At 34.7% G+C, this 26,600-nt stretch overlaps 1 protein-coding gene across 9 annotated transcripts in view; it reads right to left on the reverse strand.

The window, feature by feature from the left end:
- The window catches only part of LOC124231362 (synaptojanin-1-like), an 88,749-nt gene that overhangs the window by 28,745 nt on the left and 33,404 nt on the right, over window positions 1-26,600 (reverse strand). For 6 of the 9 annotated variants that reach the window (XM_046648135.1, XM_046648133.1, XM_046648138.1 and 3 more), the window contains exons 7-20: window positions 23,900-23,961; window positions 22,796-22,892; window positions 21,183-21,352; window positions 20,093-20,174; window positions 17,709-17,861; window positions 15,381-15,537; window positions 10,078-10,269; window positions 8,019-8,103; window positions 3,412-3,552; window positions 2,934-3,126; window positions 2,496-2,654; window positions 1,466-1,622; window positions 526-643; window positions 210-425 (exon numbers count right to left, since the gene is read on the reverse strand). In XM_046648135.1, the coding sequence (XP_046504091.1) occupies window positions 210-425; window positions 526-643; window positions 1,466-1,622; window positions 2,496-2,654; window positions 2,934-3,126; window positions 3,412-3,552; window positions 8,019-8,103; window positions 10,078-10,269; window positions 15,381-15,537; window positions 17,709-17,861; window positions 20,093-20,174; window positions 21,183-21,352; window positions 22,796-22,892; window positions 23,900-23,961 (1,982 nt within the window). Of the gene's footprint in view, window positions 1-209; window positions 426-525; window positions 644-1,465; window positions 1,623-2,495; window positions 2,655-2,933; window positions 3,127-3,411; window positions 3,553-8,018; window positions 8,104-10,077; window positions 10,270-15,380; window positions 15,547-17,708; window positions 17,862-20,092; window positions 20,175-21,182; window positions 21,353-22,795; window positions 22,893-23,899; window positions 23,962-26,600 lie in introns of all 9 variants that reach the window. The other 3 variants (XM_046648137.1, XM_046648139.1, XM_046648140.1) reach the window with 2 other exon arrangements.

Below are 26,600 nucleotides of genomic sequence, written 5' to 3' on the forward strand. Positions count from 1 at the left end.
CACAGCTGTGCTATACGGTACTAATCTTATGGGACCACCGTCGTACACATGGCCCATTGTTGACTGAAACATCGTTATGTGGTGCACAACTGCAGTTTGGAAATACAAATACTCATATACTATTCAAACACTAAACAAGGTGATTTCAAATACAGAAAATATTATCTATGAATTGTGAGCTGCTTTTGGACAAGAAATATTTTACTCACCTTATGAGTATAACTTCACCAAAATTTGTAAACTGCTGCAGAAGCTCATCAATCAAAGCATCATCGAAAAAATTATTTTCTGGTAAAGAACTTTTGATTGAGACCAATACTGTACCATCTGGTGGACCCTGAACTGCAATTACTTCTTTATAAATGTTTTGCCTCTCTTCAGCTTCAACTTCAAATATATCTATATCAATCATGGCAACGACAGGCCTTAAGGCATAAAGGAAGATAGACATGTTAGAAACGTTTAAGAAAGGACGGATTTCAAATAAATTTCAAGCACCATTAGAAATACTGAGACTATTTAAACCTATGGTCAGAAGTCTTCAGCTCAGCTCTTCCGTAGTGCAGCAGAGTGCCAGGAGTCCACGTGTAGAGGATTTTGCTTCCATCTTGAAAACTAGCATTTAGAAGATCTAAATCTTCAGCTGCAGTCAGAATAAAACAAAATACAAGAGAGGCCACATGAGCTGACACATCATAGGGAGCAAGGACCTATCTCCTTGGTTTCATAAGCTTCAGCTGTTTGAGGCTGAGATGCCAGATAGACTTGCCAATCGGCAGGAAGTCTAGACACCTTTAAGTTAGAAAGGTTTTTTTGGTGAAGTTATCATTTTATGCTTTATTTAGCAAAAATTAAGATGAGGCTCTACTTCTGAGATTACTTAAAGGCCTTTGACCAAATAGACTTTCATAAATAATTTGACAGACAAGTAGCAGTTCATGGTATCTGCCAATCACTTTAGTTATTCAGGTTAAAAACCTTAATTAATTAGCATTCAATTGAAAATTTCATTAAAATATTTCTTTGCTTCTCTTCCGTGCAACTATATCACTGAAAGAAAACAGACTGAAAAATTAAATAAATTACTATAAGCAGGTCTGAGAATATTTCTAAAAGTCTGTTTCACAATCACGAGCCACATAACGATGTTTCGGTCAACTATGACCTGCACACACAATGGTGGTCTCATAAGATCAGTACCATATAGCCTAGGTGTGTAGCTATAGCATCTAGGTTTGTGCAAGTACATGCCATGATATTTGCAAGATGGAATCGCCCAATGATGCATGTCTCAGAACGTATCCCCGCCATTAAGCGATGCATGACTGTATATTCAAATTTTATTTATTCTATTCTAGATAACCTTTGTCGAAAATAGCCTCTTCTTATTTGATATTTATACCATTTCCTTCTTCCGCATAAAATTTGCACTAACTCATTTAAATGAAGAAGTCCATTTCCCAACCTGATCTATCAAAGGGCCACTTCCTTCTCCTCCAGAGGATGCGGTCTGTCCATGCAGGGGTGCGGCACTTTTCACTGGTGTCATAGTCGTCAGAAAACAGGTCATATTTATATGTTGGAGCAAAGGTTACTTTTCCTTCTAAAAATCCTCTAAAAATCTACAATAAACATATACATAGTAAGTTTTTCAAAAAGGCAAAAAGGTTGTTTTCATTCAGGCAGCCATTCCCTAAATGTCTATTATGTGCTGGAGCCTCTCAGATGAAATCTGTGTGCATCTGATGTGCACTTCTATCTGAATGTTACAAAGCTTAAGAAAAAATAACCTAAGATGCGGCATTTTTCATGCCACTTGTTTGACTTTCAACTAAACAAAATACAAAAACATAAATGAGGAAATCCCACCAGTCCTTTGAGCTGGATAACAGACAGCAAGAACTGTAAGGGATTTTGGAAATCATACAATCTGACGTCTTATTCTCAAATGAGGACCTGGGCCTAAAAAGGTTAAGTGGTGCCCAAAGTGTTAGAATTTAAGTCTGATGATCACAAAGGCACCAGACCAAGTGGCCGTGATCACCTCTATTTTAAGAAAATTGTTTTTAAGCAAATTCTTCCAAAATTTTGTGGTCATAAATTTTAAGAATTAGTTTCAAAAAGGCAGATGACATGAGAAGAAAAGAAAAAAAAAAAGCAAATTACCATAGGATCTTGAAGTAGAAAAAGAGTAGCCTTGAAGATTAAGATTCTAAATTTACTATTACTGAAAAAAACAAAAATACATATTCTTTTACTTGAGAGTGAATCTTACAGAGACATAATATATTTTTCCTCCTGGGAATTATTATGCGTTCTCCTTCTCCTTTTTTTAAAGAAAAAGTAATCTTATGTCTGTTAAACTATATATTTATTAAGTATAAAGAAACTCCAAGAGATTAAAAAAAAAGCAACACTATGATTAAGAAAAGCTTGTTTCATTACCAAAGATCCTATTCTTCTCAATGCAAATATCTTCTTAAGTATATATATACCTGTCCAGCATTTTTCTGATTGATAAGTTGGTCTCCTGCTATAAGAGAATCCCAGTTTTGCTGTCTTATAAGCTCTTTAACTTCTTCATTAGGGAGATCGATTCGATAGTTGAAATCACCACACCAAAACACATAGTCATGTGAAAATAGCATCCTTCCCTGGAAGAAAGGAGATGGAATTTTAAGTTCAAAACAATCAATTTTGAAAATGTTTTACAACTTTTTCTTTATGTCAGATATGCTTGCCACCCCCGGCCATGCCTTATTTATTTAACCCAACAGTAATAACACATGAAATATCTATTTTAGGTAAATACTGTTGATGTTTCTAAGAACTATCTTAAATTTTCAAAAACTGATATAGAATTGGGGGTAAATTAAAATATGTTTCAAATATTAAAATATGTTCATCTCTAAGAACAAGAGGCAAGAGCTTACCATTGGAAAACTCAATTTTCGTGCTATTTCTACAAAATCTTCATTTCTTTCTTTGACTTGTGATTGCCCTGCAGCAAAGTGGCTACAGACGAAGCAAAGGCTTGTTGTATGGAATAGCATCCGTATTGCAACTGCTCCCTTATTTCCAGTTGCACCTCCCATTCCTGTCTTCACAGTATCAACTGCAACATCCCTTTAAAAGAAAGAATTCTAAATCAAACATCTGAAATCTCAACAGTTCCATGTGCATAAGAAATCAGGAATGCATATTACATAATAATAAAACTACACATCCTGTGGCACTTTGAGGGCAAGCCTGTGAAATAGTACAGTGAAAGTTATTAGTCACGCTGTAATCAAAAACACATTTAAAAACAAGAACCATGAATAAGTGTTTCTCTGAAGCAACAAACATTCTGGGCCTTTTTCTTGTTATCTGATGAGAGGAAGCAACCTTAGGGGAGTGCTGTTTACTGACCTGATGAAAGGAGCATGTTGTGGTCTGATAAAAACAAACAGACAGACGCCCACCAACTGCTCAGAAGCCAGCAGCACATACTTGTTGTCTCTGGAGATAGTCTTCTGAAGCTCCACAGCCCAGAGCTTCTGATTCGTTGTGCTACCAGAAAACGTTAAAAAGGAAATCTTTAAAAAGATATGGACAATATAGCCTATTTTATAAGACAATTGTCAATTATATCTTTATATACCCAAATTTAATAAGACTAATGACAGTCATGAAATCCACATCAAAAGTGAAATCTTCACGGAGACTGTTTTTCGCTTCCTTTAAAAAGGAAAACTCAAAACTTAGCCGTAAGAACATTGCACTTCCAAGTCTAATCTATTACTCCCTTACAAAGAAAATACCAGCTTACTTATTAAATGAGTGCTCACCATGTGAGTCATCTCAAGTTTGTACACTTTACTCTTTCCTTAAGTATTTATTAGGGTAACAGAGAAGCACATGCTTCCAGATACACTTTCCCCCATTTTCTTACTTTTCTGGATTATAATTAATATCTTAAAAAATTATTATGGAAAATTTTAAACATACACAAAAAAGAGATAATTATAAAATAAATCACCATATACCCATTAACCAGCTTCAACAATTATCAACAATTTGCCAATATTCTTTCTTCCATTCCCCTTCATTTTTCTTCTTATAAACCTGGAATATTTTTAACTAAATCTAAGACACATGCCATTTCACACATCCATACTTTACTATGCATCTCTAATACAACAGAACATTTTTATTTTTACATAATCACAGTGCCATTATCACATTTAAATATTAACAATTCCTTAACATCTTGTAATACTCAGTTCATATTTAAATTTCCCTGATTATCTAAAAAATGTCTTCTTATGGTTGGTTTCTTTAAAATAGGGTCCAAATAAGGCCCACAAATTGCATTTGATTGTTATGTCTCTCGAATCTCTCTTAATCTTTAATAGTATCTCAATCCTCCCACCTCACTCCCTTTTTAACGCCTTTTTCCCCCCCAAATCCTCCCAGTACATAGTTGTATATTTTAGTTGTGGGTCCTTCTAGCTGTGGCATATGGGATGCTGCCTCAGTGTGGCCTGACAAGTGGTGCCATGTCCGCGCCCAGGATCTGAACCAGCGAAACCCTGGGCCGCCGAAGCGGAGTACGCGAACTTAACCACTCAGCCACGGGGCCAGCCCCTATGCTATTTATTTTTTAAGAAGCTGGACCATTTGTCTGTAAAATGTTCAACAGTCTGAATTTGGCTGATGTGTCTTCATGGTATCCTAACTAGTTCCTCTCTCTTATTCACTTTAAACTAATTAACGTGGAAGCCTGATTAAAAAACACATTCAGGGGCCGGCTCCGTGGCCGAGTGGTTAAGTTCGCGCACTCCGCTGCAGTGGCCCAGGGTTCAGATCCTGGGCGCGGACATGGCACCGCTTGTCAGGCCATGTTGAGGTTGGGTCCCACATCCCACAACTAGAAGGACCTGCAACTAAGATATACAGCTATGTACGGGGGGGTTTGGGGAGATAAAGAAGGAGAAAAAAAAAAAGATTGGCAACAGTTGTTAGCTCAGGTGCCGATCTTTAAAAAAAAAAGAAACCACATTCAATTTTCTTTCTTTCTTTTGGCAAAAATAAACTCATAGGTGATGCCACCCTTGCATCACAGCAAAAGTACACAATTCGTGATGTGACACCTGCTCAGCTATTCAGACCAAGACAATCTAATCAACTCTTTATAATAAAAAGTTCCCCCATTAATCCTTCTAAAGTTTTAGCATCTGTTTTTCATTGACAAAATCCAATACTTCATTAGGGGTTGCAAAATGTTGATTTTGTAATTTCAGCATTCCATAGGCATTTGTAATAAGTTGGAATTCTTCTATAAAGAACTGTTCTCTTAACTACTCCATTACTACAAAACACAGTTCATAGAAAAAGAAGGCAGGATAAATGCTTAAGTCTTTCTCTTTATAAACTTTCAGATTAACAAGGTTGTACCCAGGAACCTCCAATGGCAAGCAAAAAAGTTTTTCTCATTGTTCCAGGTCACACAAATGATAAGTGGTAAGCCAGAATGTGACCTCACGTCCAACCTAATCTGCAACACTATGTGACACTGCCTCCAAAACACAAATTCAGAACATGGATTCCCAATTACCATGACCCCACCACTACAACTTGGATTCTGAAAAGAGAATGGCAGCTTTCATCTCTTTCTTCAATACACTTCTCAATGAACCCTACCCTGATCTTTCCATTCAAAACTGCGCTCACCTTCCCACCTCCACATGCCTGATCCCTTTACCTCTATCTCTCTATCTTCCATTGCACTTACCATGTTCTAACATGCTATATGATTTATGTATTATAGCTACTGTTTATCGTCTGTCTCTTCCACTAGAATAGAAGGTCCATGCAGGTAGGGATTTTGTCTGTTTCATTCACTGATGTATCTTTAGCAGCTTGGGTAGGTGCTCAATAGATATTGGTTAAATAAATGAATAATCACTCTATTAAAGAATAATTTGATTAAACTTCATTTAGACAAACAACTGACCAATTTGTTTGGTACTAGGAAACCTAAGAGTATGTTCTACTTTAATATCTGAAGAGATATTCAAACAGCAAAATGAATAAAGTTGGGTTTCTTTTCTACTTCCCTGTATGAATTGTTATTCACTTTGACTAAGAAAAAAATTGTCATTTGCAAGATTGATGACTATACCATACGATTTCAGTCCACAATTTTATTCTGAAAATCTTTAAAAATGTCACAAAGGATAGGCAGGCAACTGCTCAACTTTAAAAGCAAGCATATTTTCTTAAAATAAAACACTTAAGCTTTACATTTCACTCAAATACAAATATGGTATTTGTAAGAAGGCTTCAGAGCAGCAGTTCTCATAGTGCGGTCTGGGAACATCCCTGAGGGTCCCCAAAACCCATGAGGTCAAAACTATCTTTATAGTAATATAAAGATAGTTTGCCTTTTTCACTGTGTTGACTGACATTTGCACTGATGGTGCAGAAACAGTGAGTAAAAGTGTTGATGCCTCAGCATGAATCCAGGCGCCAAACTGTACTAGTATTCATTATCACCTTCGCTGCCATGCACTTGCCGTGAAAAAAAGCCACTTCACCTAAGAATATCCTTGACTAAGAAGCAAACATTATTAATTTTAAGAAAGCTCAGTCCTTGGGTCACATCTTTTGAATATCCTGTGTGATGAATGGAAATACAGACAAAGCCCTTCTGCTGCATACTGAATGCACACAGAATGGTTGTTTCAAGGAGAAGCATTTGATGGTTTGAGTTGAGAGCCGAACTGCCACTTTTTTCATGGAATACAATTTTTACTTGAAAGAACTAATGACAGACTACAGTTATTCAAATTTAGGTTATTTGGCAAACATTTTTTTCAACTGAGCCTATCTTTTCAAAGGAAACAACCAATAGTACTTATTTCCAATGATAAAATTTGAGTTTTCAAGCAAAAATGAGAATTCTGGAAAACCTGTATCTGCTACTGTTATCTGGACAGCTTCCAAATACTTGAAGAATCTGATAAGATCAGTGATGATATTAACCAATATGATGTTCTGATATTATATAATGAAATGTGTCAAAATTTGGAAGATCTACATAACTTAGTGAATTAATATTTTCCAAAAGACCAGTACATGTTTCAAAATCATGCAAGGGTAAAAGACAGACCAAAGAATTTTAGTATAATAGAGCACAAGTTCATTGCTATGGTTTCAGATTCCACATTGCAACTAACCTTTAACAAACTACCATCTGTTGAGTTTTGGTATAGCATCAGAGAAGTAATGACCTGAAAAAGCTATTAAAATATTTCCATTTCCAACTACATATTTATGTGATTTTCCTTATATACTTCAACCAAAACATATTGCAACACACTGACGCGGTAGATGTGAGAATCCAGTTGTCTTAAGCCAGATATTAAAGAGATGTGCAAAACTACAAAACAATGTCATCCTTCTCAGTAAATTTTTGCTTTGGAAAATAGTTACTTTTCAGAAAAAAAATGTGCTATTTATATTAACACATAATGGGATTGTTATTGTTATTTATTTACTTATTTTTTGAGGAAGACTGGCTCTGAGCTAACATCTGCACCCATCTTCCTCTATTTCATATGTGAGATGCCTGCCACAGCATGGCCTGATAAGCAATGCTAGGTCCACGCCAGGGATCCAAGCCGGCAAACTCCAGGCTGCTGAAGCACAGTGCATGAACTTAACTGCTGCGCCACCGGGCCAGCCTCTTGTTATTGTTATTTTTAAATGAATTAAATGTTTTTAAAGTTTCATTTTTAATTTCTAATGTGGTAAATATCAAGAGATATAACCCACATAAATAAAAGTTAAGATTTTCAATATTTCCAAGAGTGTAGAAAATCTTGAAACCAAAAAGTCTGAGATCTGCTATCTTACAGTTTAAAAACACCATTAAATGCATTATCTCAATCTCTCCTGTACCATCTATTTAGTTATCTGCCCTCCGTGTCCCTCACCTAGAAATTTTCCCATGTGTCACCCTGCTGGCTTACCTTGCATTCACAATGTTTCCAGCATTCAACTCTACCATTTCTTCAAAACCAATTGCAAATATATCAGTTGGCTTACTTCTTTTATCTACAATTAAGCATCCAAGAAAGACTTTTGAAATATAGCTTTAGTCAAATGGCAACTCCCTCACAATACAACTAAGATCAACACTAGATTTCATAAAAGTCCATTTTTGTGTTTTAAGTTTAACCAAATTCAAATTAAAGGCAAAAACCCATGAGCGGGACAAAAGTACTTTACAGTAATTCACTTTAATTTACTTTGCTTTCTATTCAGGTGTCTTAACTCTGCTTCTTTAAGACTGTTATTCTTGAAGACCCTTAAGTCCTTCCAGAAATCACTTCTCAGAACTCTTGCTAAAGTCTGTACTGTGGACAGCAGAGAAACAAGCCACTTCTTAAAGGCTAAGGTGAACCAAAATTGGAGAGGTAAAGGAATTCTTCAGAAAAGGCACAAACAATAAAGTGGTTGAGAAAGCATCTCAAATTAGAGATAACAGTTAGGGGGGATTTTTCACATTCAAATTTGAAAACCTCAGGCTCGATCCTTTTGCTATTTCCTGGGTAGAAGAAATCCAGGAGAACTGGAAGAGATTCAGGGGTTAAGACATACGTCTCTGTTCCAGCCATCAGCTCTCTCATGGCTGACAAGGACTAAAAGAGAACAGAAGCTGCTTGAGACAAGCAGCCCAGGGGTACTTTGGGTGGCCCAAGTATTCAGAAATGAGGATAAATAGCTAGAGCCTATAAACACTACGAACTAATACTAAGAAATAAAAAAATAAAAATATTTATCGACTGCTATTATGTGCAAGACTTATACATGCATCCTCTCATTTACCACATAAACATCTTATGTGAGACAGATTATTTTTGCCTTTTATTTACAGACAGAAAAAAACTGAGGCTTTTGAGAGTGTAAGCAACTTGCCCAAGTTGAGACATAAAATGCAGTGTGGCACAATGACTCTGAAACCAAACTGCCTGAGTTCAAATCCCAGCCCTGCCACTGCTAACCGCTTGCCGCTACTTGGCAGGTTACTTCCCTTACTGTCTCTCAGTCTCCTCATCTGTGAAACTGGAATAGTAATAGTGCCTGTGTAGTAGGTCTGTTGCAAGGCTTAAACGAACAGAAGTAAAGTACTCAGAAGCGTAGTGTTAGCTGTTATTATTATTATTGCTACTACTAGAACTGCAGCCTCAATCAGGTTCAACGTAAGCGGAAAGGGGCATTTTAAAATAAGTTTGGGGACAATCCCAGGGTTTAAGACATGACTGATTAAAGATAATTAAAAAAGCGAAATATGTATCTCACATTATTTCATATGAACATCACTTTCACATATAATACTTGTTAAATGTGTACCATTTTAAAAAGGAATTAAAGTTGACTTAAAAAAAGAAGGTCTCAGATTCATGATTCTAATAAAAATCTTAATAAAAGCATCCTCAGCTTAACGTTTGGTTCTGGCTATTAAGAGCTTGGTGGCAGAGTACCCAAACTGAATGAAAACCAAGTTTTTACAAGGATAAATCAGTACTGTTAAGTTATAAAGTGCCAACGAATGTCACAAAAATTGTAAGACTGCTCATGAGCCACTCTGAATATTTCTTATCTTAGTAACTAAATAGAGGACTAGATTTGAAAAATGGGACATATTAGGTTTGAAAAATCATCAATTATAAAATAAGCTTGTTTTGTGTCAGTTTCAAAGAATAAAAACAGAACTAGTCTTTCTTCCACGTGTGGTTACCTTTTAAAGATATCTATTTATGCACGGATCCTATTTCCTGAGACTCAAATATCAAAGAACAACATTTTTTATTTTACCGTTATGTTTTCTTACAAAATAGAAAATAAAAGTCTAGGAATAAAAAAGAGGTAAGATTTTAATAAATTTCATCTATAAAAATGTTGGCCTTTCAACTTTATAAATATAAGTTTCTTTTATAAAGTAATGCATATTGTGAAGCGCTCCATTTGTTTTCTACATTAATAAATCAGTCAGGATTAATAAGTTCCATATTATAAACAGCCAACCTTGAAACTCCAGGATGCCAGCTAACTTGGGTGCATCAAGAAGCCAGTCAGTGAGTGTCTGATTCTTAAAAGCTATACTGCGAAACTGCTTCCCACCGTTCACATTCCAGGTTCCAACACACACTCGAATTTTCTTGGGCTTGGAATACTTGTAGAAATTCTCACACATGCTCTTTAGTACTTTAGAAGATGCTAATCAAAAACAAAATACAACAGAATTTTAGCCGCATTAAACCACTTATAAAAACTTATTTTCACAGCTGAGAAATGATGCCTGGAAAGTACTATCATCATCCTAAGCACAAACATAAGACACATGCACAGGCACAAAAAGAGATCAGCCTTGAACACAAAGCCCAGCACAATGCAATTAAGCAACACAATTAAAATAAAATCAACCACATTAAATACAATAACCAAAGTAAAAGAGCTATGACAAAATTATTGCAGCAACATAAAACATGCAGAAAAATGGTTCTGTTTCAATGTAATGGTATTATTTTATAATGTACAAAATTAGAGACTGTACATTTTCTGGAATATAGCAATTGACTTTCATACAACTTTCATTCGGGGCTGGTAAAAATATAAATTTTATTTCTCCCCAAACAAAAACATTTAAGAACACTTCCATTTAAAATTCTAGCTATTGGCAGGTGGTTTGATGAGTAATGGCTTCCTGACAAAAACGTAAATTACAGACAATAATGAGATGTTAGACAATGAAGTCACTTCTAAATGCTTCTCATCTCACTCAGAGCAGAAGCCAAAGCCTTTAACAGTGGTCTACAAGGCCCTAAACAACTTGCCTTGCCTTTCTGCCCTCATCTGCTGCCCCTTCCCTGTTCACTCACTGCTCAGCCACTGGACTCCCTGCTGTTTCAAAAAGATGCCAGGCCTGTTTCCACCACAGGGCCTTTGTACTGGCTGTTTCCACTACCTGTAACACTCTTCCCTCACCTCCTTCCAGTCTTTACTTTACAGCGAGGCTTTCCCTGACCACCTTATTTAAAACTGCATTCTGTCCCTAACCTTCAATATCCCCTCCCCTTCCTTTATTTTTCTCTATAGCATTTATCACCACTTATAAACTATGTATTTTATTTATTTATCCTGTAACTATCTGTCTCCCCTCACAAGAACGGATGCTCCATGAGGGCAGAAATGTTGGTTTATTTTGTTAACTGCACCATCCCTAGTGACTAGAAGAGTGCCTGGTACATAGTAAGTGCTCAATAAATAATCGTTAAATGAATGAGTGCTCAATACATTCTAAATCTTCAATCTCTTTCCTGCATATTTTTTAACTACTACCTATTTTCTTCCTTCTAAACCACATTTTATTTTGGTAAAATTAAATTCCCAGCACGTAAAGTAGATAGAACTTTAACAGGACCTTAATCTAAAAACCAAACAATGTACACTTAGTTGGCAGTTAACTGGTAAGAGGAAAAGGAAATAAAAATGATTCTCACCTTTTACAACATGATCTTATTTTATTACGATATTTATTTTATGATACCAAGATATACAGCAGTCTTGTGAGAGAATGAGAGTGAAAAAGGCAAATAACATCTTAGAATTACTATGAAAATAGTTTTGATCTGTGAATCCCCTGAAAGAACTGCTGATTTAGTTGATAAGTATATCCACATTGTTCCCAGAGCAGACATGCGGATTTCTAGCCCTCTGCTATTTGATTTAATTCCTTGTACAGAGGTGTTCGTGATAATGAAAGCAGATTATACATTCTGGCCTGCCGGTATGGTTAATTGAAAACTGGCTGTACCTGGATAAAGCATCATTCTCTATTACTGTGGTTTATCATGGTCTTTATAAGTGAAGTCATTGCCAATGTTACTACAAGGAAAACTGCTTCTGAAATTCTTTCTATATCAAAACACAAGTTCTATAATGATTTAACAGCTTAAAATATTCAGCAAGACAAACAACGAATTGTGTGAACAAAAACATGTTGCCATGTTGTGTGAACTAATAAACTCAGTCTATAAATGGAATAAAAAGTTAAAAAAAATTCCTAGTTTATTCTTAATTGGTTGGCATCTTAATGTGCAGAAAGAAATGAGTCGATGTTCAAACAGATATCCATCCCTAAATAGCCTATCACTTCAGAAAATGGAGTTTCTTTGTAAAACTCAAAAATATATCCAAGTGCTCTCTTCCTCCATCCTTCTCAAAAAAAATAACCAATAGTTTCTCAAAACATTCAGAACAATAACTAAGCAAAACAAATCTTAAGTGATACCAAATCTTAAGTGAAAGGAAGAAAATTTGTCTTTTTTGGCTAAATTTCTGGCAAGAGTTTAACTTTTGTTCCTTTTGGCATAGATTCATGTTTAAAGACAAGACCATAAATCTTATTCAGAGAATGAAAGCATGAGATTCCTATGAATAGGAAAGGGAAGAAAAATAATGACCTTTAGTCTTATACACAACTTTTCTAATTTTGTTAGCAATTTAATGCTTTTTAAAAGATTTCAGATAGTATTTTAGTGCAGGTCTTACAGTTACAGGAAATATTTCATCCACAATATAAGGAAATGAGTCAATGCCTTTTCAAATATTATGTGTGAGAAACACTGCTGAGTCGTCATAAATATCACAGATAGTACTCTAAAATTAATCCAAAATAAAAATAGTCACATCTGGGTTTTTTCCACTAGCCTATTAAGAGTACGGTATAACACTAATAATGTTTGTTCAATGAAATATAAAGTAAAATTAAAACTAGATGACCTATATTTAATTGGAATTAAGCATTTGCTACATGAAGACGGAGAGCACCACATATTTCTGACTAAATGAAGTACTTAGTTTTCTCAAACTTAAATACATTTCTTAGATTAAAACAAGCTATCAATTTATCCTATTAGAACCTGAGGGCAAAACAGAGAAAGTTTCCATTTACTTATGGCTTCATTTATTTACAATATTAACTTTAGAAAAATAGAGGAAAAGTTGCTTTTATTTATAGATTGATTTTCTATACTGTACCTGACTGTAATGTCTGTTCAGAAACTATGGATAGCATCAAGAAGAAAACAAAGAATCATTAGTACAACAGAAAGTTACAGTTAACATCTAAAGTGTTATGACAAAACATTCTGAGATGGACTCACTTTTTCCTTTTAAGTCAATTTGATGACTTTATTTTTTCAGATGGCTGTAGGATACCAAAGATTAAGAATAAATGATAACTGACACAAACCCTCTGTCTCTAGAAAAATCCTACAGTGACTCAGCGATGTCCCGAGTTTCACAACAGAAGGTTCTACACCTGCTTTTCACGCTGTTCCTGTACGTGTATATGTGTATGTGTGAGCATGTGCACATACATGTGAGGGAGAATATAAATCTGAAAACCTTACAGGCTGGATTGAACAAATGAAAGACACTGCCCTAATATATACCTTACAGTATTCTTTCTGGGACTCACCAGTTGAAAAGTACAATCAATTCAGTTATAACACCATCAAACACATGCATTCCCAAAAAAACCACCATGCTATACAAAATGGTTCAAATTCCCACAGCCACAGGGCTTATGGGGAAAATGGAGTTAGGGCCCAACACTCAAAAACTTTGGCAGTGACAGGCCAAAAGACAGGAACCTAATTAAGACAGTAGCAGAGTTTTACATGTGTTAAATGGTTAAGAAATGGATGAATACTCCTTAAAATATGGCGCTTCATCTTGAAAAAGAACTGAAGTTTGCTTGTAGAAATGGGCATCAGGAGTAATTGTGAATGATGGAAGAAGGGTTCTCTGATATTGGACAGAAAGTTGGAACATCAGATGTGGATGGGTATGGCTCATAACACAGCTGGTGAACTGAGGGAAAGTGATGTTTGAGGTGTGCACATGTGTGTATGTGTGTTTTGTATATTTCTACCCATCTCAGTTCTGCTGGGTGCAGTTTTCTGCATTTACATAGCGTTACTGCTGGTGAAATCATGCATAAACTAATGTAGAATTAGCGTTACACTAAAAATGTTCCCTAATATAGCATCCATGTTGGAACAAATTCCCATTCTCAGAACAAGCATTATAGCAGAACTGACTGTACTTTTTTTAAAAGGCATATTTTACATATAGTAAAATGTGTAAGAAACTAAAACCCTGATGATCAAGTACGGGAATCAGGTCCTTCACTTCTTTTCTGTCGTTCAATTGCTTACTTTCAATGTTGCTTATTAACTAAAGAAGGTACAAGTGGAAAGAGCTGATAAGATGGAAATCAGTCAAGTCTCCACTGTTGGAAGCCAGGAAGAAAACCTGAATAAAAGCAGTAGCTGAGATCAGATTTTGTTTTTTACAGCTTTAGTAGGTCTCAGCTCCTCAGCCTACTTACAGATCCCTGAGGAGCTGACTGTAATTAACTACCTTCAGCACCATGCAGAATTCTGCAAGAATCCATGGTAACCTATTTGACCAAGCAATTATCCAAGAGCACATTACTTGATGAGAAACAATTTTCTACTTGAACTTGTCTACTTGAACAGGGAAAACTAAAGGTTTAGTTTGGAGATGACAGGAGAAATAAAAATGTTCAGACTGCTGAAAAGTTAAAATAGAAAAATACGGAATTAAGGAAGCCTAATTTATTAATTTCTACAATGAATGTTGAGTTTTCTCATGATATTACTCATTGACATGAGCTCAAATTCTTTTGATTTTAATAAAAAACATACTGAAAGATAAAAGGCCATCCTGAAAGCCAACTATTTCTGTCAAATATTAAAATTGGGAGTAATAATTAGTGTCCAATAATAAACACTATTTTAAATTAATATGATTTAATGCTCATTCAAACAATAGCAATTAAAAGGTAAGACCAAGTTATATAAACTTTTGGGGTGGTGATTAGCAAAACCAACAATATAGGTATTGGTTTTTTCAATAAAGCTTTTGTTTTTTACATAACTATGTTATTGAATGCTCTACTAAAAGTACTAGCTGAATATTCTACGAAATTCTGCCTTACATAAAGTTAGCAATACTTAAACCATTCATGCTCTCCATCATAATCTAAAAAAGAAAACACGCATGGGCCTCAGTTTATGGCTTAATAATACCACTGATGATATAAACATTTTAAAAATGATAACTTCCTTTGGAGAATGAAATTTTTAAAAATTACATTCATAGAAATTCCTTCCAAAACTGTTTTAATCAACTCCATCTAAAAATTATTTATGTAAATAAGCCTAATTTACCTCTTCGACTTTTAGAAGAAATATAGAGAAAGAAAGAAAGTAAAATACAAAGTTAAGTATGCATACCACGCAAACTTCCAGTAGTCAAAAGTGCTCGAGCTTTGTCAGCCAAATCACTATTTAGAGTATTTCCCAACAGCAAAACATCAATGGCCTCTTGCTTGGAGCTGTCAAAGAAGTTATTCTGAATCGTTCGGGTAACAGAACGAGCACCATCTTTTAACTTTCCGGCCTGTTCAAGAAAGGGAGCATGGACTCTCATTCTAAATTTCATTTTTAAAATAGTAAACAGTTTTAAACATTTACTGCCCAGGTATCATTAGTGGGTGCAGTTGTGGCACTGAGCTTTTCCATTTCTTTGTGCAGAGCCATTATCCCAAAGAGGAAGAGAAACAGTGACACCTTGGGCACTGTTCATTTAAATGTGCTTATTTAAAACAAGGAAATCATTTCTTACATCATAGCTTTTAGACTTGGGGATGGGAAGGGTGGGGAGAAACAGGGGAGATAAAAGAGATACACTGTACATCTAAACTCCAAAATAATTTAATAGTAGAAAAATAAAATTGAAATTGTTCCCAAATAACTTATATTAGTTAAAACTAAAACTGAACATAAGAATGAACGTCTAGTCTAAAAAGAAATTTATAACTACAGTTCATAAATAAATATTACATGTAAACTACAGTTAGCATATTTTAGGTCTTTTTATTGCCCACTTAAATATATATAATAAGAATAATAAACTTATGCCAATTCCTACAGTGGAGAGTTGATTACAACTTTTAATGAACATATATTTTACTTAGGCATGTTAGTTACCATAAAGATTTATTTTGATCTTACAGATTTAGATGACTGTTGAAAAAAAACCAAACAACTCTCACCTTTTGAAAAAAACTTTAGTTTGCAACATGCACTTTTTATCCCTTAAAGAAATAACAGTAATTTGAGGCTTAAAATATTTCCTCCTGCATGATACCATACACAAATGACATTATTTAAAAAGACACTCACCATTCACATTATCAGGCAATTAATCAAAAGGAACCCAGAGAAAGGAAAAGAAAGAGCAGTTCAGACGTTAGATTTTAGTTCAATTCAGACTAGCATATTTAATATATAAAATTTCCCATCTATCTGTTAGAGATAAAAGAGACTAAAAATATATGTAAGCTCTGTACATATATTGTCTTACTCACTGCAGAAATGAAAAAGCAGAGAAACATAAAACGATATTTTAAGCAATAGTTCTAAGAGAATCAGGTTTTAACAGCAAGAATTATGTTCTCCATTTAACAGGAATAAATGAAAGTTTAACAATTTCAGGTTTTCAAATATAGGGAACATTTAAGAACTAAATATTTGTAAGTCTCAGTACACATTATTTTTATGAGTCGAACAGAGGGACTCTCCAGGGAAGGCCGTCACCTCTGGACAGAGGCATGGCATTTTATGAGGCAGAAAAGGAGGAAGATTTGGAAATTAAAAGAAGACAGTGATGAGGAATGCTCTTTAAAGAATTTCAGTTGCTATCCTGAAGAGGCTGAATGAGAACTATAAAAGTGCTAAATGTTCTTGTTTCTATTCCTAATGTAATTTGAGGAATTGTAGACATTTAAAAAATTCAACTGAGGCCAAGAGCCTTAAAAAGCCAATATTTAAGTGTATAAAATAATGAAAAAAATCTCAAGTATGCTTCTGAAGTCTCTCAATAAGGGCCAAATACTAGAGTGGAAAGTAGTCTGTAGATAATAGCAGCAATTAAAAGGTAATGAGGCATAGAATCATAATTAAGCCCATCTCTCACACTTCTTTTGTACATTTTGATAGCCTCCTTTTCAAGGAAAGGTAAGTAAAATTATAAAAACTTAACAATCAAGCCCTAATAGTGTTGGGTTCATAGTAGGTGTTGCATAAATTGTTCACTGATTTATTCATTCATCCAGCATTAGTCACACATCTATTAAACAGGAGGCACTGTGTCAAGTGCTAGGGACACAAACCAAATGAGATAGGACCCTTTACTAGGAGAATTATGGTTAAAAAAACATCATATTTATAATCAAAATAAACAACATAAAAAAATAAAACAGATATGCAAGGGAAAAATTACACACAAAAAATGTACGCAACATACATATAGGCCTAATGGATAACCACTAAATGACGAAGTACGTCGTACTCTCACATCTAGGGAAATAACTCTCTTTCATTCCATCATCAATAGCACTATAGAGGGTGTGTTAAAGAGAATATAAAAGCATGATAAGACAGAGATCAAAAACAGATACCTAAAAAAACCCCTGTTAATTAAAAAAGAGACCATTTAAAAGCTTTATTAAGAGAGGAAAAAGAGGATCCTTTATAATGCTGTGCTAGATCGAGATTTACCTTAGCCTTTCCTTCAAGAGCTCCAGTCCCTGCATATATCTTACTGATTGAATCACCATTTACAGACCACATTGACCGAAAAACCTCTTGAAAGCGAGTCACCAACTGAGGCTTTTCAGCTAAGCCAAGAGCTTCCAACTGTTTAGTAAGCATCTAAAACAGCAAAAGAGAAACCTGTATAAATCTATCAGTACATTAATTGTGCTGTGACTTTTTAAGAACTACCAGAATCAAATTAAAAATTTCTAGTTATAGGACTATGTGGAATTGGATTCTGAAAACACAAGTTTACTAGGCTGTTATTTCCCACCATTTCAATTTTTAAAGTAAATATCCATCCATGAAACTTACAAATAACTTAACATTCCCTTGTTGTAATAAGAACTTCTTTCTGGTTAAATGACAAAATTAATCTTACTGAAACGTCTCTATAAATCAGACTAGTTTACCTGTTCAGCTAAAAGAACTAATTGTTCAACAACATGTATTAGAGCAACGAAATATATTTACCAAGTTTATCTAAACATATACAGAAATAATTAAGTTTCTTTAATTTTTGGATTTGGTCCTATAAGTTGGGGTAATTAAGGTCAAAAGTTTAGAGAAAAGGAGAGCTGCTCTTGAACTGTCACAAAAATAAGTCATATCTCTGAATAAAGTCATGACAGCTTTTTATGTCATGGATCTTTGGGCCACCACAATACCTTCATCGTAGATAACAACGAAAGTGTTTAGAAAAGTTATTGGTCTTTACTCTGAACAAATTTTAGCCTTGAAATCTGGCAAAGTCAAAGCAACATACAATTCTTAGTCTATTTCTCTTATTTGGAATCCAGTCATATTCTATGCCTTGCATTTTTACTGAACTCCCTCCCATTTGTGTTTTGCCTTAACTTATCTATAAATATGGAGATTATCCATAATTACAGAGGGATCAAAAAACAAAATAACATAAAAAACCCTCAACTGGCTTTGCTTGCCTAGGGACTTACACCAAAGCTGTTCTTTGTTGGCATGGAGAACAAAACAAAATAAGCCCCCAGGATCCCCTTTATCATTTATATGCCTGTCTCTTCAAGGAATTGGGGAAAACTGGTCTTTACTACTAGTTTGGTTTTGCCTACTTTACTAGTAAATTTTGTAACCAGTCAACCAATTGCTATACTCGGGAGTATTCTCACACCTAACTACCAAAAGCAGATAGGCAGCTAAGTTACATTCTGAAAACTAACACTTGTTTTACCTTTCATAAAGACTTTCAAGTATTTCAATAAGCTTACCCTCAGAATCTAAGCAAATGTATTTAGTTACTTAGAAACAGAACTCAAAACAAACAGGAGCCACAGGATAAACTCCATCCAAATGCCAACTGCCTGCTTTCACTTTTCTTGTCTCTGTCATATTTTCCAAATCTATTATGATAAACCTCAATAACAGACTTCAAAAAAAGGCAAAACAGTAAACTTGAAAAATACATTTCTGCAGCAGAGAATTCTACATTCTGTACTTTCACTTTTGAGACTGAAAGAACTTCGGCTGCAGAGTAACTAATTAACCAATATTGTGACCAAATATGAGATCATTAATTAGAGGAGATAAGAACATGTTATTTTCTATTCCTGTTTTTTTTTTCTTTTTAGTATTAGAGAACTATGCTAAGTTCCTATGGAACTAAATGAAGACCCACCATAGCCTTAGGACCCTAACTGTTGCATAATAGGAAAGCCAGAAAGCTCAGCATTGCTACAGTTTGTCACATAGTTGAGATAATATTAGACCAAATTTGATGGATAAGTGGTAAAGAAAAAAACTTTTAAACAAAGACTGAGTTAGAGAAGTTGAATCTCATTTACTTTCATTCTCATTGACAACGGCATTCTCTTCTGATCCTGTCTTATGTAGCTACTGATTTGAAAATGCCATATAAAGTGCAGTGGGTAACAGACCATCAGAAACATAATCCTACAGGACTGTGCATGTGAAAATAGACCCCCCAATTCCAAAGAGACATTTAAAAGACAACACAGAGAATGAAGGCCAAATATATACAAAAACATATACTTATTTTCTTCCAAAAGACAGGCAAAGGAAGCAATTATTGGGATAGTATAAATAAGTTTTTTTAAGGGAAGGTTAAGGAACAATAGAGTGAAATATATAGATAGCTACCTAAAGAGACTATTCAGAACAGATAAAGGAAACATTTAAATGAAAATAGATTTTGGCAGGGAAAAAAAAAAAAAGACTAGAAGAGAAGTACAAAATACCCTTAATGAAGTATAACTTCATTTTGTGGAAAGTAACTGAGAAACATAAACATTACAAAAGCACTGAAAGAGGCAGCGGATGCAAGTCATACCCACACATTTTAATTTATTTTTTACCTCTAAGCCAAGGAATGCCTGCACACTATTTGTTCTGTCGAGACAATCCAAGCAGTTTGTTCGGACTGTACCACTCTGGCATCTGTAACAAATTCAGTAAAGTTAAACAGCTGGTTAGAAACAAAAATAACAAAGCTAAAATAAACAGAGAAAAGTTAAGGTGATTAAAATGTAGCAGCCACTTTCTACCCTCAACTTTTTATTATTACAAATTTCAAACATACAAAAAAGATGAAAGAATTTTACAGTGAATACATATCCACCATCTCAATTCTGCAATTATTAACATTTGTCATATAGTCTTTACCAGGTATCTATCTATTCATCCACACTCACTATTTTTAATTAGGCCAGTAGTTAGGAACTAAACATACATAATCAAATATTTGTGAAATGAATTTTAAAAACTTAAGATCTGTTATCTCTACTGCTGTCCTATAAAATTTCTATGGCACTGATACTAAATATTGTACAAATTGAAAAAATTAACAACTTGAGCTTTGTTCACTAAAGTTTACCTTAACCTCCTCTGAACTTAAATCTTCAATATTTCCTTTCCTCTTGTATTTCTATGCAGAAACTGAAGATTTCAATTACCCTAAAGCAGACGACAGCCAACGTCTTTTACTTCCATCTGCATTTAAGTCTTTACTCAGGTCAAGAAATATTAAAGCAGTAGTTTTAAGAGAGAAGTGGCACAGCCTCGGAGACAACAGCATGAGGTCTGGAGCCAGATGGATGTCAGCCCTACATTTGCCAGTTATGTGACTTGGGGCAGATTATAGCCTATGCCTCAATTTCCTCAAATGTGAATTGGGATAACAATAGACACTATCCCTACGATTGTTGTTATTGATACACGTAGAGACTAAGTACACTGCCCGGCCCACAGGACATGCCCAACAACATAAGCTAGTATTATTACTTGTTGAATTCTAAAGAAAGAAAACAAACCCATAATCAAGTATAATAAAGGAAGATATTTTCTTTAATTACAAACTTCAATTTTAGAAAATTTAAGAGTTCAATGTGATGAATAATTTTTAAGTTATAGCAAAGTTTCAATTTAAAGAAACAGAAACAGTCAAACCTTTGAACTTCACTTCCATCGAAATAGAAAAATCCATAATCTAGAAACTTTTGGACTTGAGGTTTAAGAACACTATGTAATTTTTCTGCCTTTCCTCCTTTAACCATTTGATGATAGTCAAAATTCACCATCTGGATATCAGCAGCATGTTCAGAAGCTTTCAAATGACTCTGAAAGGAAAAAGGCAAATATTCACCTAAGTGTTAACTAAATATGATCTTATCAATATAATGTTATAAATGGAACTTTACATTTTATTATTTTTTTAAAGATTGGCACCTGAGCTAACATCTGTTGCCAATCTTCTTTTTTCTTCTTCTTCTCCTCCCCAAAGCGCCCCCAGTACATAGTTGTATATTCTAGTTGTGAGTGTCTCTGGTTGTGCTGTGTGAGATGCCACCACAGCACAACCTGATGAGTGGTGCCATGTCTGCACCCAGGATCTAAATCAGTGAAACCCCGGGCTGCCAAAGTGCAGTGCACAACTTAACCACTTGCCTATGGGGCCGGCCCCAGAACCTCACATTTTAAATTAAAACCTCGCATGGCCCCTTGAAATCTACTAATCTCACAAAGCTTTCATCGACACTGGTAGTCAAATGGAAAATTATTTGCTGATATCTAATGGCATCTTCTTCCTAAAACTCATATACTATCCCTGAGAGATTAAGTGACATAATTAATATGAGGCAACTTAAATAACATTCATCATTTCCAATCATCAGGATTTCATTTTTTACAACACAAATTTAATAACTGCTTACATATGCTATAGAATCTCAAAATAAATTAACTTCTTTTTAAGACAAAGCTTATCAAAGATTGAAAAACTCATTTTTTACACTTCCATTCAATACATACAAATGTTTTAAAAGTTTACCATAAAAAACCATTCTCTGAAGTATAATCTATTTATTAACAATATTTATTTCACAAAATTAAAAGAAAATACCCAAATAATTAAGTTACTTCTGGACTTAGAGTAAACTTTAGAAAATGTTTTCTAATTATTTTGTTTGTTTCTAATTATTTTGCTTATAATCTTACGTAACACCATGATTTATATTAATTCATTATTGATTCAATAAGCGTTTATTAAGAATATTTTTTTTTAGAAGTCAGACATGTCTTTGGATTCTTTTTTTACTTGAAATTCTTAAATTTTCTCTCATCAATACAAGAGGGTACAATCCAGACTTGCAGGTATACAAATGCATTATTCACCATTTCATAAGACTAAAACAATGACTGTGGTTTCTAGGAAAGAGGCAAAGCAATAAAGAGATGAAGGAGGAAACTGTCTGGTATTTTTCTACCAGTGACAAATGAACATTTTTTGGGGAGAAGGGTATTCTTCTGCTTCTCCACAACATAAATAAGCACATTTTACAAAACAGTCAACTGCCATGAAAGCTTTCTATAATCCCAATTTCAGCAACATTATCCTAAATTATTTCCTAATAGCCCCAAAGAGTTAATGGTTCCAAGTACCCAACCTTTTGCTAGGAAGTCATTTACTTCCTGGAAGAATTTGATTATTGTGTTACATTATTTTTTTAATACCATTCTAGGTGTCCATGGGCCAGAACAGAAAAAAAAGTGATCATACTTACCTGGAAAGCCTTACTTAGCATATGTTCACCCTCCTTAGAGCCAAGCAAATTTACTATTATTTGTTTACCATATAAATTCTTAAGTGTTCTAAAATGCCTAGTAAAGAAAGAAAGGAAATAAGCATATGTCAAATTATAAGCCAAAATTACTTTTCAATAAGCAGGAATCCCCTATTAAATAGAACCTATGTGGCAGTATTTTAAACTCAGAATTCGTAAAATTGGATGCAAATTCATTCCGTATGGTCTCGAAACTCTGAATACATGAAAACTCAGTTAATGCAGTTTCCTCTCTAACTTACCAATGCTAAGACTCCCAGCTATGCTGGAGCTGCTGCAGTCACCCAGCTCCCTCTCTGCTCTGTGAGGCTGGTGCTAGACAAGCACAGAGAACACGAGCCACCCACTTGGCTGGGAAGGCAACTGTACCTCATGAGGACATGAGGACATCACACACTCCGTGAACATTCAGAGAGACCTCCTTAAGAGCTCTAGCCTTAAGAAAAATAGCCCCCAAATATGAGCCATTTTTCTCTCCAGCTTCTAGCCATTTCAGAGGCTATGGCACAATGCCATCTAAAGGAAAAATAACACGAGCCACAGATATTATTTTAAATTTTCTAGAAGGTACATTTAAAAAAAGTGAAAACAGATGAAATTCATTTACATATATTTTATTTAACCCACTGCAGTTAAAATATCATTTTAACATGTAATCAATATATAAAATAAATATTAATAAGATTTTGCTTTTTTTGTACTAAGTCTTTGAAATTCCGTGTGTATTTTACACTTACAGCACACCTCAATTTAGACTAGTCAATTTCAAGTGCTGAAGGGCTATACGTGGCTCGTGGCAACCATACTGGACAGCGCACCCAGAGCAGTAGTTTTAAGGCCAAGAGATCAAGACCTACACACCTATTGCTATCATCCCTAGAAATCGTAACACTAGCATCACTGTCTTCCAGTTAAATTAGGAATCAGAAAAAATTTTACTTAGAGCCAAAAAAGCTGAAATGAATCAGCAAATACAATTATAACTAGTCCCACTGCTTAACAGTATGAAAACTTACAGCATTATGTAAAAATAATCAGTCTTACCTATCAAAAGCAGGTGCATTGGCTTCAAATCCCCTTGACATACGGACACGATGAGATCCCACCTAGGACAAGAAAAATATGTTTAATCACACCAAAAGACAACATATAGAAGAAATATCATTGTTTATAATATGCAATAATTCATTTGCTGAATACACAGCAGTAAGTCGAATAGCTGATTTTCATTCATGATATTCTTTTAAAAGAAACAAGTTCTAGGGGTTTCCCTTCCCCTTTATTTTTCAAAAGGCAATCTCGAAAAAAAAAGAAATAGAAGTTACACCATTATGAAATACTTGTAAGCTAACAGGAATTTTATTTATGAAAGATATTTTTAAGAGTGCTTTCATATAAATTATCTTGTTTTAAGCTCAAAGTATGTGCTCTCTGTAAGTTAACAGATATTACTGCCATTTGGGCAAAAAAAAAACTGAAATACAGACAAATGAAATAACTTGTCTTCTTAGGTCAACATTAATTCCAAAAAAGATTCGCATGATCTAAATTCCTAGTCTTCCAAGCTGCCTACAAGTGCAACGTCTCTATATATTTTTCTATGTTTCTCTATGCTGAACATCCTATTCACTTCTCCCTTACCTAAAGATCCAACAAATTAAAAATACTGTTCCTGGAAAAACAGACTTTCCAAGTCGATCTTCCAGTCACGTAACGATAGTTAGGGAACATTTTGCAAAATAAGAAAATTTGGGTTAAGAGAATTAAACAAGATGGAAAACACCTGCCTATAGTGTTCTGTTATAGTTTTTCTTTTCTCTTAGAGGAAAGTGGCAGAAAGATCAGACAGAATTGAGAAAGCTACAACAGATGCCAAGAAGAAATATAAAGGTGAAACCAGATTATTTCCCTGAATTTCACTTTTAAACATTTCCCTTGAGACTTTGAGATGAAAGATCCCCAGAATTCTTCTTGCTAATCTGTGAACAAAGTGACTTCGAAGGGGACATGGGAGGAGGGTTACCAAATCAGTCACGCAGTTCGACAAATAAACCAGACGATAAACTCTAATATGCTCATCCAATTCCAAAACTGACTTAACAGTATTATCAGTCATTAAGCAGTCTCCCCTCTATCCTGATAAGTGACACAATCTAATAACTGTCCAGATAACTAGCGGATTCTCTCTTTAAGGCTTTTTTCTTTTTAATAAGAAATTGACGGGGCCAGCCCAGTGCCATAGCAGTTAAATTTGTGGGCTCCACTTCAGCGGCCCAGGGTTCGCCAGTTTGGATCCCAGGCACAGACCTATGCACTGCTCATCAAGACATGCTGTGGCAGGCGCCCCACATATAAAACACAGGAAGATGGGTACAGATGTTAGATCAGGGTGCATCTTCCTCACCAAAAAAAAAAAAAGAAAGAAAGAAATTGATTAGCCTAATGTCACATCTATATTCAATTTCATTTTATACTACTTAATAGTGTTTATAAAATTTTAAAATTTGCAAGATGGGTGTTCCAGGACTTTAAGCATTTTAGACTAAAGAAAACTGAGCAGAAGTCGATACTTTTTATTTGGAGTAATCTCAGGTAATTTCCTATAACTGTATAAAAGTCCAAGACTTAGCATTTTCTTTATTGATTAACATTTACCTTGCACAGTACTGCCAGCTATCAAGAAGGTGAAAAAACACAAGTTCACACGTTTTTCAGGTAATGGCTGTGGTTGTTCCCCATTGCTATGCTCCTTAACACATATACACAACCAGCTACATATGCTAACTCTTATAGCAATACATTGGTTAGGACTAGGTCTTATTACTCAATGTTAAAGAAAAAAATTCTATAATAAAAGAGCGGTCAACTGTGATAAAAGCAGCACTCCAGAAAGTCTTAAGGCTTTAGATAATCACAGATTTATCCAATTTCAAATAAGGTAACATCAAAGATATTTTTTAAAAACCATTTAATTGGGTGGTATGAAGCATCATTTTTCATCAATATTGCTTCATGTTCACATATTTCTAAAACTTCAATTCAACCAAAAATCGAGTGTGCAAGGCTATACTAGGCATAGATCTCATGATGCTTACTACCATCTTTTAAGACCAATATAAGCTATAATATAATGTCAGAGTAATACTATAAAGTATAAATGCTAACTAACTTCAGGGAAAGGAAATCATAAGGAAAATGCGTGAGTTGCCTGCACTTAAAATATCATTCTTACCTGTGTAGCACCTTATGACAACTCTTATAATGCCTCAAACTACTTCATATTGATATTTACCTTTTCCATAAAAGGCCTGACTCCCCAACAGATTGTAAGCTCTCTCTAAAGGATCACTAGCGTCTCTGCATGCCTCACAGTATATAAGACTATACACCTAGCATAGAATAATAGACACCAGAAGAACTTAAGTATTTAATAAAGAGATCAGTGTGGAGGAGTGACTGAATCCACTCAATGAGATCTGAGGTGGCTAGTGAAGGACAACAAACCTTCATTTTTGGAACAGTGGATTCCTGTTAAAAAATCACAAGGCATGAAATTGGACAGGTAGAAGAAGCCAGATCATGAAATGGGTGCCTAGATCTAATGAGCATAATACATCAAAAGTGAGAAGAACTGCCAGGGAGCTAGGAGGGGACCAGTTAGAAAACGGAGAATATTCCAGGCAAGAAGGAATTATGAAGACCTTAACTGGGATGACAGCAGTGGTACTACAAAGAAAGGGAAAGT

This window comes from Equus quagga, chromosome 21 (assembly GCF_021613505.1).
Source record: "Equus quagga isolate Etosha38 chromosome 21, UCLA_HA_Equagga_1.0, whole genome shotgun sequence".
NCBI classification, from domain to species: Eukaryota; Metazoa; Chordata; class Mammalia; order Perissodactyla; family Equidae; genus Equus; species Equus quagga.